General features: G+C 39.7%; 1 protein-coding gene across 4 annotated transcripts in view; it reads right to left on the reverse strand.

Annotated features, from left to right (window-relative positions):
• Nucleotides 1-32: 32 nt before the first annotated feature.
• STX12 (syntaxin 12) overlaps nt 33-13,601 on the reverse strand; it is a 34,278-nt gene continuing 20,709 nt past the window's right edge. For 3 of the 4 annotated variants that reach the window (XM_027109502.1, XM_027109505.1, XM_027109503.1), the window contains 5 exons: nt 8,636-8,679; nt 7,222-7,327; nt 3,707-3,779; nt 2,567-2,649; nt 33-1,265 (listed from right to left, as the gene is read on the reverse strand). In XM_027109502.1, coding sequence (XP_026965303.1) covers nt 1,173-1,265; nt 2,567-2,649; nt 3,707-3,779; nt 7,222-7,327; nt 8,636-8,679 — 399 coding nt within the window. In that variant the 3' untranslated portion in view covers nt 33-1,172. Of the gene's footprint in view, nt 1,266-2,356; nt 2,428-2,566; nt 2,650-3,706; nt 3,780-7,221; nt 7,328-8,635; nt 8,680-13,601 lie in introns of all 4 variants that reach the window. The other variant, XM_027109504.1, reaches the window with a different exon arrangement.

Consider the following 13,601-nt stretch of genomic DNA (forward strand, 5'->3'; position numbering starts at 1 on the left):
CCTACACTTGTGAAAAAGGGGAGTGGACAACATTTATGTTACAAGACAGCAATCTTTTATTGAAACATTTTTTGTCTAAAACTATGCATGGAGAGATTAATCTCTTGTTCATAAATTAGGATAAGTCTAACATCACTATTCCAAACCAGTATTATTTACAAAAAAGAACCTTTGCTTTATCGCCAGGTTCACAGGACTAAATTTTAAACCAACTTCAGTCTAGCTTTTAAAATCTTCCTGCCATCAAATGCCCAGCAAACCTTATTAGGGTAGGGGGCAGCCTTTTGATGGCAACATTCATCATTTACCAGGAATGCAGAACCACAACTGAGCAACAACAACAAAAGATTAAATCATTCCAAACAATTCCTATTTGCTCTCCAGAAGAACGCTTTGTCTAATTCTCCCCTTCTATACAGACAGGTGGGAGAGGAACCCCACAGAGAATCATAATGTTAATTAAATGAAACTCTTCAAAAAGTGAACAAGATCATTTAGTGTATATATGGATGAATTGCAGTCGATGACACTAGCAGATAATAAACTTAAACCCAGATTAACACACACCCCAACAGCTGACCAGCTCAAATAGTTACTTCTCATTTAATCTGGATCACCTGTGCAATTTTTTATTCTCTAGTTAAATACATTGCCAAAACCTTCCAAAGCATATAGGGGGCAGGCTTCTTAGAAATTCAAACAAATATTAAATAATAAAAATTGCTGGCTTATTATACAGTTTCTGACAGACTCCAATATGCTGGGTGACAGAAAGTAATTCTATCTCAGTTGCTAGTAAAAAGGTAAATCTTGTATGTACATAGAAAGACAATTATTACAAGACTATAGTGTTACCTACCAAAACAAGAATATCTAGAATGTAATTTTCAGTAAACACTTGGGACGAAGGGCAATCAGAGTATAAGAGAAAGCAAAATCCACATAAATTAATTCTTAATTTGAGAAATCAATAAAATGTATACATAAATTGATAAATACTGTCTCCACAGGTCACTAATTCCAAGGACTAGTTAGTAGTTAGTTTCTAACTAAATTATTACAGGACATTCTGGTGTATTCTGTCTTCTTGTGATCAGTTTGTTCTGGCAAGACTCCAGCAAGCACTTGCCCTTGAAAACAGCTCAGCAGGAGAAGGCTCGGAGGCAATCACTTCATTTATTAACTAGCCACAAAATAAGTCCCAAGATTACAATAATCACTGACAGGACAAGCACCAGGATACAGATCTTCTTGCGAGATTTTTTCTGAGGAGAGAAATATGTAAAGAAGACACTCATGAAACAAGTAAAAAATGTTTCAGTCTAAGACCCCAAGAGTGCTTCATCAATCTGCCTCCTGGTAATTCAAAATTAACTCTATCCATGTATGACTATGCGGACACCTTCTCAAAAATCTCAAATTACCAGTGCTAGGCAGCAGCGCAAGTTCTAATTCCAGGCTCCCAAATACAATTTTGCAAAGGAACTGTTTATACCTATGTTGCTAGGCATTATTTGCAATAAAATAAGTTATCCGTACATGTGTATTTTAATAAAGGTTTTATACCTAGTATAAAATTTTGTTCACTGTAAAAAATACACACGAGCAGAAGAGAAAATAATCACCCACAGATAATAAAACAGTTGACATTTTGATTGTATTTCCTTCTGATCTTTTATCCATGCATATTGTTATCTGACATAATTGGGACCATATTGTATGATGTTTGATGTTTTTATCACTTAATATTTTAGCATAAAAATTTTGATATTATAAACTCTTCATAAACATCTCTTTTAATTCCCACATAACACTGAGTGGATGTATATAATTTACTTAATTGTTCCTTTACTGTTGAATATTAAAGTCATCATTCAGTTTTAAAGGGAAACACTATTATTAAATATGAATTTCTTTAAGAACAGTCCCAGGTGAAATACAGCTATCTTAGGAACATGTAACTGACTGAATGCTATTTATTTCTAAAAAGCCATGCAACACCAAATTGAGGAGAAATGAGAGGGACCTCATTCACAATATTTGTAAACTGAGGTAAAGACCCAAATAAAAGTCATAAAACTAGGGTTTCAACTCATATGTAGAAAAATATCACTTTACAGAAAGTGGAACGATTAACCCCTATTTATTCATACGAAATAACCCCAAAATGATAAGCCCCTATTAATTCATAAATAGCTGTCGGAGTTGATTCTTTGTCCATCCTCTGTGGCAAAGGTCAACATAAACCATCTGCAAAGTTCTACTTTGTACCTATTACTATCCTAATTGAAACAAACTTCAGCTGTTTAGGTTATAAACGTAGCCTTATACCAGATTAGGTATCATGCTAGCTTACGTGGTTAGCTTTGCAGCTAAGAGGCTTCTATGTCAGTTTATTCAAAGTTTGATGCCTTTTTGTAGATCTCTCTGCAAAGAAAAATACTAAAAATGGAGCTGGGACTGCAATTATGACTACCTGTCTCCAGCTTAAGTCTAAGCAAAAGGCTGCAGCTTGCTCTCAAAAAGTCTACAGCACACAGTGACTTTCTTTAGTACCTGCTTTTACCTGATAGTAAGCAGCTCGCTGTAACTGATCAGTGGCTCTTTCTACATGCACCTCTGAGCTTTCCACATTGGCTTCTATGCTGTCTGCAAAAAAGAAGGGCAGTGGATGTTTTACCACACTCAGATGTCTCAAGACTGCAAACTGAAGACAATTATGATGCTATGGGTCCTGGTTCACCATCATCACTCCAACTATCCAGGCATGAAATCAAAAGTTACTAACTCCGTAAGAGAATAGCCCTATTCTTTGGAAATAAATACTGGGGTGGAGGGTTATGAAGTATATAACTTACCCACAAATGGTTCAGAAAAAAATCAGGTATATACATAGAGTGAGAAAGAGTGAGTACAAATAAAAAGCAAGTGGGGTAGAACGTTAACAAGAGGTAAATCTGGGTAAAGTTTATAAAGGAGTTCCTTATTTTTTATTTATTTAATTTATTTATTTTTGGCTGTGTTGGGTCTTTGTTGCTGTGCACAGGCTTTTCCTAATTGTGGCGAGCGAGGGCTACTCTTCGTTGCACAAGCTTCTCACTGTGGTGGCTTCTCTTGTTGCGGAGCAGGGGCTCTAGGCGCGTGGGCTTCAGTAGTTGTGGCTCATGGGCTCAGTAGTTGTGGCTCGCGGGCTCTAGAGCGCAGGTTCAGTAGTTGTGGCACACAGGCTTAGTTGCTCCACAGCACATGGGATCTTCCCAGACAAGGGCTCGAACCCATGTCCCCTGCATTGGCAGGCGGATTCTTAACCACTGAGCCACCAGTGAAGCCCAAGGAGTTCCTTATTATTTTCATTTTTGCAACTTTTTATAAACTTGAAACTATTTCCAAATTAAAAGCTTTAAAAAAAAGGGTTTCTAAGCCCATAGTTGTGCAAGTTTCTGGAGATAAAAACTGGGAAGCTGACAGCTAATATTTCCCTAAACAGCCAAAGACTTACCAAGAGGCTATGGCAAGTGAATGGAGCTGACTATTCACGGAAGCCTCATTTTAACTTACACATTTGACAACATAAGAAAATTGCTAAGAAAATGAATTTAATGATTTTTAAATGGTATTCCAAAATTCCTAAGACACGTCTTACTGACTTCTTTGCACACAAATACTGTCAACTCACCTTCATGTTAAAGGTATCAGTAATACATACCAATGAGATCACCTTGGTCATGGATCATCATCGCCAAATCTTTAAATATCTGATTGACATCCAAAATATCAGCCTAAGGAACACAAAAAAACAATTAACATTAAGCAACATGTTAGAAGATTCATTTCCTCTACTTACCTAAAGTTTTGTCTAGTAACAACACATGTGTTTTTAAAGCTTATAAATCATGTTTTCTCCATGAACAGAAAATGAAAAATAGTTAATTATTAACATTTACTAAATGACTACTATGTGCCAAGTACTATACCAGGTAGGTAATTAAAAGCACAGTCTCTTGGAGCCTGTCAGCTACAGAGGACTGTTAATCCTCCAGTTTTGTTGTCCAACCTTAAATTAAGAACTTCTCTGGACCTCCCCTCTAAAATGTGGACAATGACAGTACCCATCTCATAGGGTTTTCAGAAGTACTAAATAAAAAGTTCTTAGAACTGTGAAATAACCACTTCATAAGGGTCAGCTATTATTAACTATTACTTAATTGGCCCTCATGACAACCCAATGAGACATGTATTATCCCCATTCTACAGAAGAGAAAATCACGGCTCAAAGAGGTTTAATGACTTGTCCCAAGGTCTCACGGCTAGCAAGTGGCAGAACTGAGAATTAAAAGTTCATGATCTTTTGTTACTATGCCTCCTTGATACTTGAATTAATCATTCAGTAACTCTATGAATTAAGTATCTTTGAGGATAATGAGGCTCAGAGAGGTTATGTAACTTGTCTAGTCATACAACTCGTCAGTGAGGAAACTAAGCATTGCAGCCAGGATTATATCCCTAAAGCCCACGCTCTTTCAAAGTGTACTGCCTCTCAGAATGCTATAATAAAAAATGATGTCTTCAAAGCAATGACTTCCTAATCATAACTTGCAAGAATAGTTCTTGCCAGAACCTCAATTACTTGCTAAGAGTCTACTATAGTTGGGAGAGTCTGCTAATTGCTGTGAATATAAAAGGGCTTAATAATAGCTAACGTGGGGGGGGGCGGGCGGGGAGGGATCAGTATACAATAAGATAAATAACAAGAAAGGGTGTTACATGGTAAATGACTAATAAATGGTATAGGAAGTCTAGCAGAGGAGGAAGACTATGGCAGAAGAGGTAGGACTTGAGTTGTGCCTTACAGCAAAAGAGAAGCCATATACACAGAAAGGTAACTGGGTTAAAGAACAAACAGGGCTTCCCTGGTGGCGCAATTGTTGAGAGTCCGCCTGCCGATGCAGGGGACGCGGGTTCGTGCCCCGGTCCGTGAGGATCCCACATGCCGCGGAGCGACTGGGCCCGGGAGCCATAGCCGCTGAGCCTGCGCATCCGGAGCCTGTGCTCCGCAACGGGAGAGGCCACAACAGTGGGAAGCCCGCATACCGCAAAAAAAAAAAAAAAAAAAAAAAGAACAAACAGCCCAGTTTGGCTATAACATAAGGTGTGATATTGTGATGCATAATAAGAAATATATATTTGGTCTTTGTCCCATTCCCAGCACAGAGCTTCTAAAAACCTTAGAATTTTCTAAGTGATAAAAGAGATAAAGATGTCTTTTTTTATTCATAACAAGCCCTTTTCAACCACTCCTAAGTTTATGTTAATGGCTTGACTTTTGGAAAACCAGTAAGGATGGGGGCTGGTTGCCAGGGGAACCAACTTGGTGATTAGATGGTTGGAACTTTCAGCCCCAATCCTGACCTCTGGGGAGGAGAGGAGGGCTCAAGGTTAAATCAACCACCAAGGGCCAATTATTTAATCAATCATGCTCATGCAACCACAGGGTTCAGAGAGCTTCTTGGGTGGTGAACACATGGAGATTTGGGGAGAGTGGTGCGCCTGGAGAGGGTATGGAAGCTCTGTACCCCTTCCCACATACTTTGCCCCATACATCTCTTCCATATGGCTGTTCCTGAGCTGTATCCTTTTATAATATACCGGTAATCTAGTGAGTAAACTGTTTTCTTGAGTTCTGTGAGGAGCTCTAGCAAATTAATCAAACCCAAGGACGGGGTCGTGAGAACCTCCAGTTTCCAGCCTGTCAGTCAGAAGCACAGGTGACGACCTGCATTTGGGAGTGGCACCTGAAGTCACAGGGAGGGGGGTCAGTCTTGTGGGATCTGAGGCTAACTCCAGGGAGATAGTGCCAGAATGGAGTTGAATTGTAGGACATCCCGATGGTGTGGCAGAACTGCTTGATGTGGGAATAAGCCCACACATCTGGGGGCCAGAAGTGTCAGAAGTGTAGTGTGACAGTAGAAGAGACACACAGGAGTGTGATGCTTCACCGTTAGAATGGGGTTTGTATGTTAGATGCAGGAAATGACTGGATATGAAAATCCAGCCCCGGCTAAGGAATTTGGCCTTAATTCTGTTGAATGAAGTGCCCATTACACTCCTGACATCTACTACATTACATTCTTCTCCTTAGCTCCATGTATCTCACTCTACTCCCTGCTATAACAGGATTTCTCATGTTAAAGAACCAAGTCAATGATTAGTAGCAATAGGTGAAACAGAGAAAAGACATGACATTTTTGAAGGTAATAATCAAACTTGAGGATGAGCTGTCCCATCAAAAAAAGTGACACTGATGGGCTCTAGGGCAGTGGGGCTCAACCTCGATGCACATTGTAATCACCTGCGAAGTTTGTAAGGCGAAAAGTGTCCACGGCCAGGGCCTCTTGTGGATGTTTGCCCATTTTTAATCTACGAAAAATAGGCAAATCATATAGTCCAAACATAGTAATTGGTAGTGGAGGAGGAGAGCTGGGGAATTTTAAAAAAATCTCCAAGTGATTCTAAAGTGCAGTCATGGTTCAGAACGACTGCCACAGATGAAGGTCAAGGAGGAGCTCCAAGTTTCTCCTCTCTCAAGCCTCCCCTCCCCACTGCCCCCGGGGATGGCAGTTTTCTATCTCCATGGAGGAGAAAAGTACTCAGGTTTAAGGATATCTTACTGGTCACTGTGCAAGATTAAAGTTGGGAACTCAGGGAAGAGAGGCCTCGAGACCGCTCTCTCAACCCCCACCTCAAAAACTCTTCCTGTTTCTCTGACTCACTGACGTGATATCCAAAACTTGGGAGTGGACTTTGGGATACACAAAAATGGAGCAAACCTTTTTGGCCTATCTTTATTCTGGGCTGTTCAGACTAAGCAAAGGGCTCTCCATAGAGTCCTACCTGACCGAGAGGTTGGCATTGAGGTTTCGGGACAAAGTCTTAATGAGCAATAAAATATTTGTTGGCCTTGCTCTGTTCTCTATGCATAGTCTCATGGAGACCACATAAGATATAGTAACTGAGGAGAGGATTCGGGTATTCTCAGGTGCCATGGCCAATATCAACGTAAGAGTAGTTCAAATTCACTGTGATTACACTGAGACATAATATGTCTCATTAGCCATACAACAACTCATTTCATCCTTTTTCATAATCACTGCGAGAAAAACCAAGTGAATTAAGAGACTGCATCTACATTGAGTTAAACAAAAAACATGACTTGGCTCTCACCTCCAGCTGCCGAATTGCCGTTTCCCTCTCTTTAATAAGTTCCAAATCCTGTTCAGTGATGGCCACCTCATCCTCCTGGCTCTGCATCTGGTTCCACTCCTCATGGCTGCAGGGAGACAAGCACACTAGTTGATTCCTCCTCTCTAAGGTGTGCATAAGACATACCTTCATCACCTCTGCTGCCAGCAGAGCCTGCCCAAAGACAGTACCAGGGCTCCAACTCCTCTGGTATCAATACAAGTGTCAGAGGCCACATTCTTCACATCCAGAGACAAAGAGTTGGTAATACCAAGAAAACAAAGTCTCAGCTTTCCTGGGCAAAACTAAGAGGAAGCAGAATTATAAGGGATGGGACTCCTTGCTGTTTCCCTTCAGGGGTACACTCTACAATCTTGCTAGGGCTTGCTAGACAGAAGTGGACAGAGGTTTGAAATCAACAAAATACACTGGCCCATTCTCTCCCAGGGCACTCTCAAAGTGCAAGCTGTATTGGTATCTCAGATACTAGACAGGTGGAGGAGAGCAGGTTAAGTGACCAGTCAGTGCTTCACCAATTAGTCCGATAGAATCACACCCCCTGGTTTTCGAGAATCTCTTTGAGGTTATGCTTTAGGTTAAATGTCTCTTAACAGAAAGCCAAAGTTAAAAGCTAGTGAAATGTTATAACTCTTCTTTTCAGGTACCATATTTAAAAGAAACGCATATGACATCTTATACTAGAAATGTAACACTTTGAAAATTCAGTATTAAGCATTTTCCAACAGTACACATAAATCACAAATCATCTCCACAATATTTAAAGAATTTCCTCCATGTGCTGGAGATACAAAACTGAATAAGCACCCCAGGCCTTTGAGGTGCTCACAGTGGGGGGGGGGAGATAGATACATACCTATAACAAAACATTTTATGTTCTCAACTAATACCATCAGTACATTTTTATGGAATTAGTTAATTCAGTTTGGAGAAGTTAAGAAAGGAGATGTTCTTCAGATACAAATTATTTGCTTCTTCTTTTAATACTCCTAGAAGGATGGGTTGCCTCCATTTTAGGGATGAGTAAACACAGATCCAAGAACTTTGAATAATTTAAATCTGAATTTGAGGTAAAATTATTCAGACCTCCGAATCCGTAGATTTGGGGGCTCATACTTATTCTTATTGAGCCACACCCTCTCCTCAACACATAGACATCAGAGATTTCTTGTAAGTTTTTTATTCACTTTGAAATTATTCCTTCCATAATTCAAAGATCTTGGAAAAGCCCACAGTTTTGACTTTTTTATTTGATGGATTATAAATTACCTACTCCAGGACTCCCTTTCTTTTTCCTCCTTTTTTCTCATTGATTTTTAAAATTAAAATTAAGTATAAAATCCCATCTCGATTCTCTACATTAGAATAACTCCTTTACCTGTCAAATGAGACGAGCTGCTCCTCTCTTTGCCTCTCCTCCACCTAGAAAGCAGATGGCATTATTGCTGCTGTTATCCAGAAACATGTCACAGACAGACAGACAGACAGACACACACACACACACACAATGGCTTCCTTTAGCTACAGTATAAAGAAGTAACATCCCTTGGCTCCAACAGACTCTGTAAGATGACACAGGGCTCTGGCAATCTGACTGGACCAGGAAATGGGTGTGAAGCAGTTGAAAGCAAATCTGCATTCCAATTTGGATTCAGAACAGAAACCATACTAAGTAGGACGGAGAAAACATGGATAGGAGAAAGGAATAAAAATTAATAATAATGATAACCTATCTTAAAATTTGGAGGCAGGTGGATTAAGGGAAGGAGTTGAAAATTTGCTAGGAAACAAATTTTCAGAATATGTGAAGATTTTTTTTAAATGGACATTTAAAGCATATTAGGTACTAAAGTGGCAAACTGACTTAAAAAAATCAGTCTAATTATGTATTACTTTTGTAATTTAACAACCAAGAAAAAATGTTAAAAGAGGAATCTTTTCCTATTTTTAAAAAGCCGTCCCTTTTTATGATAACAATAATTAAAAAGATAAGCAAAATAAAGAAAATTTCAAAATTCTTCCCACCCAGAGGAACACTGTGGGTTTTTTTTTTTGTTTTTTTTTTTTGCGGTATGTGGGCCTCTCACTGTTGTGGCCTCTCCCATTGCGGAGCACAGGCTCCGGACCCGCAGGCTCAGCGGCCATGGTTCACGGGCCCAGCCGCTCTGCGGCATGTGGGATCTTCCCGGACTGGGGCACGAACCCGTGTCCTCTGCATCGGCAGGCGGACTCTCAACCTCTGCGCCACCAGGGAAGCCCCACTGTGGGTTTTTTTAAAAAACATTTTTACTCTTTCCCCATATCAAGAAACAAAACAAGGGCTTCCCTGGTGGCACAGTGGTTAAGAATCTGCTTGCCAAGGCAGGGGACACGTGTTTGAGCCCTGGTCCAGGAAGATCCCACATGCTGCGGAGCAACTAAGCCCGTGCGCCACAACTACTGAGCCTGAGCTCTAGAGCCCACAAGCCACAACTACTGAGCCTGTGTGCCACAACTACTGAAGCCCGCACGCCTAGAGCCCGTGCTCCGCAACAAGAGAAGGCACCGCAATGAGAAGCCTGTGCACAGCAATGAAGAGTTGCCCCCACTCGCCACAATGAGAGAAAGCCCACGCGCAGCAACAAAGACCCAATGCAGCCAAAAATAAATAAATTTAATAAATTTAAAAAAAAAAGAAACAGAACACTGCTAGTGTCCTAAAGCCTACCTATGTGCCCTCCTCCAGTTACAACCACCTCCCTCTCCTTTAGAGTAACCATCATCCTGACTTTGTGATCATCATTTTCTTGTATTTTTTATGTTTTTTAAAATTAATTAATGTATTTATTTAGTTTTGGTTGCCTTGGGTCTTCGTTGCTGTGCAACGAGCTTTCTCTAGCTGCGGCGAGCAGGAGCTATTCTTCATTGCAGCGCGCGGGCTTCTCATTGCAGTGACTTCTCTTGTTGCAAAGCATGGGCGCTAGGCGCGTAGGCTTCAGTAGTTGCGGTTCACGGGCTCTAGAGAGCAGGCTCAGTAGTTGTGGCGCATGGGCTTAGTTGCTCCGCAGCATGTGGGATCTTCCCGGACCAGGACTCGAACCCGTGTTCCCTTCATTGGCAGGTGGATTCTTAACCACTGCACCACCAGGGAAGCCCTATCTCTTCTACTGTTAATTGACATTTGGATGTTTCCGATTTTTGAGTACTACAAATAATGCTGCTATGAACATTCCTGTACATATACCCTGGTACAGACTTACAGTGTTCTCTAGCATAGAACTGCTGGGTCATAAGGTGTGCATGTGTTCTGAAGTTGCAGCCAGAATGTTTTCCAGTGGTTGTTCCAACTCATACTACCACTGGCCAGATAGGAAAGTTCCTGTGCATCATATCCATGGCAACAACCCTCCCTGTTCACAGAATTTAAAATTTCTGCCTTTTTTTTTTTTCTGCCCTTATTTTGGACATGAAATAGTATCTCAGGGTGGTTTTAATCTGTAATTCCATGACTACTAAAAATGGTCCATTTGACCATTATTCAAAGCAATACTAAGATGTTATTTGCTTTTTTCACTGTGTTGACAAAAACAAAGGTGGACAAAACTACCACTTGCACTTTAACACAAATCAAGGCAGTGGCACCAAACCATACTAGTTTTCTATTCTTTACCACCACACATAGGGGGATAAAAGCCAGTTCGTCCTTAATGAAGCCATTAAATGTATTAATTAACTAAATCTCAGTACATGTCTCTTTTTTTTTTTAGTACATGTCTTTTTAATATTCTGTATGATGAAATGGGAAGTATACATAAAGCCCTCCTGCTACAAACAGCAATACGATGTTTGTCTCCAGGAAAAGCACTTGTGTAATTGAGTTGCTGGGTGAACTAGCTACTTTTTTTAGGGAATAGCATTTTTACTTATTCAATATAGTTTATACTTATATATAAAACTTTTAAAATATATAAACTTTTAATACAATTTGTGTATATATATATATACACATATATATTATACACAAACATATATTATATATGATATATATAAAAGAATAACTAACAATCTATGGTTACTCAGATGGGTATTCAAAAGACAAGGTCTTCAAGATAAACAATGTGAGCCTGTCACTTCAAGGAAAATAATGCACAGTGTTTGTTGCCAGTGATAAAAATCTAGCTTTCAAATAGAAAAAAAAAGAATTCTGGAAAACTTGTATCTACTGCTTGTGAACTTGAGAGATTCTCAATATTTAAAGACTTTTCTGGTCAAGCTGAAGATAATGCATGATTTTTTGATATTGTAAAATGAAATATATCAACATTTAGAAGACCTGCATAAGTCAGGGAACCAATATTTTCCAAATGATAAATACATGATGTTATAAAAAGCATACACGGATAAAAGATCCAATAAAAGCATAAGACAGACCAAGATTTTAATGCGTCAGAGTATGAACAAGTCATTGACAATGGTTTTCGATTCCACAATGCAACTAAGTTTTGTCCAGTTTTGATGTAGTATCAAGGAAAAATAACAACAATGATCTGAAGAGGTTAATTAAAATACTCCTTCCTTTTCCAGTTACTTACCTCTGTGAGGCTGGATTTTCTTCAGATACCTCAACCAAAACAACATATCATAACAGACTGAATACAGAAGCAGGTATGAATATCTAGCTTCCTTCTGTCAAGCCAGATATTAAAAAGATTTGCAAAAATGAAAACAATGCCACTCTTCTCATTAAAACTTTTTTTATTGTTTTGGAAAAGTAGTATTAATTAAAATCTCATTTATATTTTTATGTTAGTAGGTAATGGGTTTATTATTATTTGTAAATGAAATAATAAACATTTTTAAAACTTCTCAGTTTTAATTTCTAATACAATATATATCAATAGATATCATTCATACAAGCAAAAGCTCTTTGGGATCCTTAATAATTTTTAAGAGTATAATGGGGCCCTGAAATCAAAAAGTTTAAGAAACTATTGTTCTGTTGGGTTGTGTCTTTTTCATATTGATTCCTGAGAATTCTTTATATATTGTCGATAACAGTCTTTTGTCAGTTGTACAAACAGCAGTATCTTCTCCCTGTTTGTGATTTGTCTTTTCACATATTTACCACTTTCTTCATTCTTACTCCTTTCTGCTTTTCAGGCTTACTATCTGGGATCACCTTCCTTCTGCCTGAAGTTCATTCTTTAGAATGTTCTTAAGTAAGGTGTGCTGATAGCAAACTCTCTTTTGACTGAAAACGTCTTTAATTAGCCCTCATTCTGGTTTTCTATTTTCACTGGGTTTAGAATCCTAGGGAGGCAATTATCGTCCTTCATAACATTAAAGACAACACTCTACTGGCTTCAAGTGTTGCTGTTGAGAAGTCTAACTATTGCACCTTTGAAGATATTCTATTGTTTCCCTGGCTATTTTTTGTTGTTGTTGCTGTTTTGTTTTTGCGGTACACGGGCCTCTCACTGCCGTGGCCTCTCCCGTTGCGGAGCACAGGCTCTGGACGTGCAGGCTCAGTGGCCATGGCTCACGGGCCCAGCCGCTCCGTGGCATGTGGGATCTTCCCGGACCGGGGCACGAACCCGTGTCCCCTGCATCGGCAGGCGGACTCTCAACCACTGCGCCACCAGGGAAGCCCTCCCTGGCTATTTTTATGATTTTCTCTTTGCCTTCGGTGTTCTGAAGTTTCTCTTTGATATACCTAGAATGAGAGTTTTAAAATTTATCCTTCTTGGGATTTGTTGGGGTTCTTGAAACTGTAGATTAGTGACTTTCATCAGTTCTGAAATATTACCAGCCATTATCTCTTCAAATATGACTTCTGATCTATGTCTGCTCTACCCTCATTCTGTAACTCTAATTAAAACTATTATAGGGACTTCCCTGGTGGCACAGTGGTTAAGAATCTGCCTGCCAGTGCAGGGGACACGGGTTCAAGCCCTGGTCCAGTAAGATCCCACATGCCATGGAGCAACTAAGCTCGTTCGCCACAACTACTGAGCCTGCGCTCTAGAGCCCATGAGCCACAACTACTGAGCCCGTGTGCCACAACTACTGAAGCCCGTGTGCCTAGAGCCCATGCTCTGCAACAAGAGAAGCCACCACGATGAGAAGCCCGCACACCACAATGAGTAGCCCCCACTCGCCACAACTAGAGAAAGCCCGCGTGCAACAAAGACCCAACGCAGCCAAATATAAATAAATAAATAAATAAATTTATTTAAAAAAAACTATTTTAGATCCTTTTACTTCAGTCTCCATTTCTCATAACCTTTCTTCCCTATTTAACTTCTTAACCCTCTGTCCTACATGCTGGATAATACCTTCTAACCTATTTTCCAGTTAAACCACAC

The sequence above is a fragment of the Aethalodelphis obliquidens genome, unplaced genomic scaffold (genome assembly GCF_003676395.1).
Source record: "Aethalodelphis obliquidens isolate GAN/ISIS:26980383/991018 unplaced genomic scaffold, ASM367639v1 scaffold9, whole genome shotgun sequence".
Classification (NCBI taxonomy): Eukaryota; Metazoa; Chordata; class Mammalia; order Artiodactyla; family Delphinidae; genus Aethalodelphis; species Aethalodelphis obliquidens.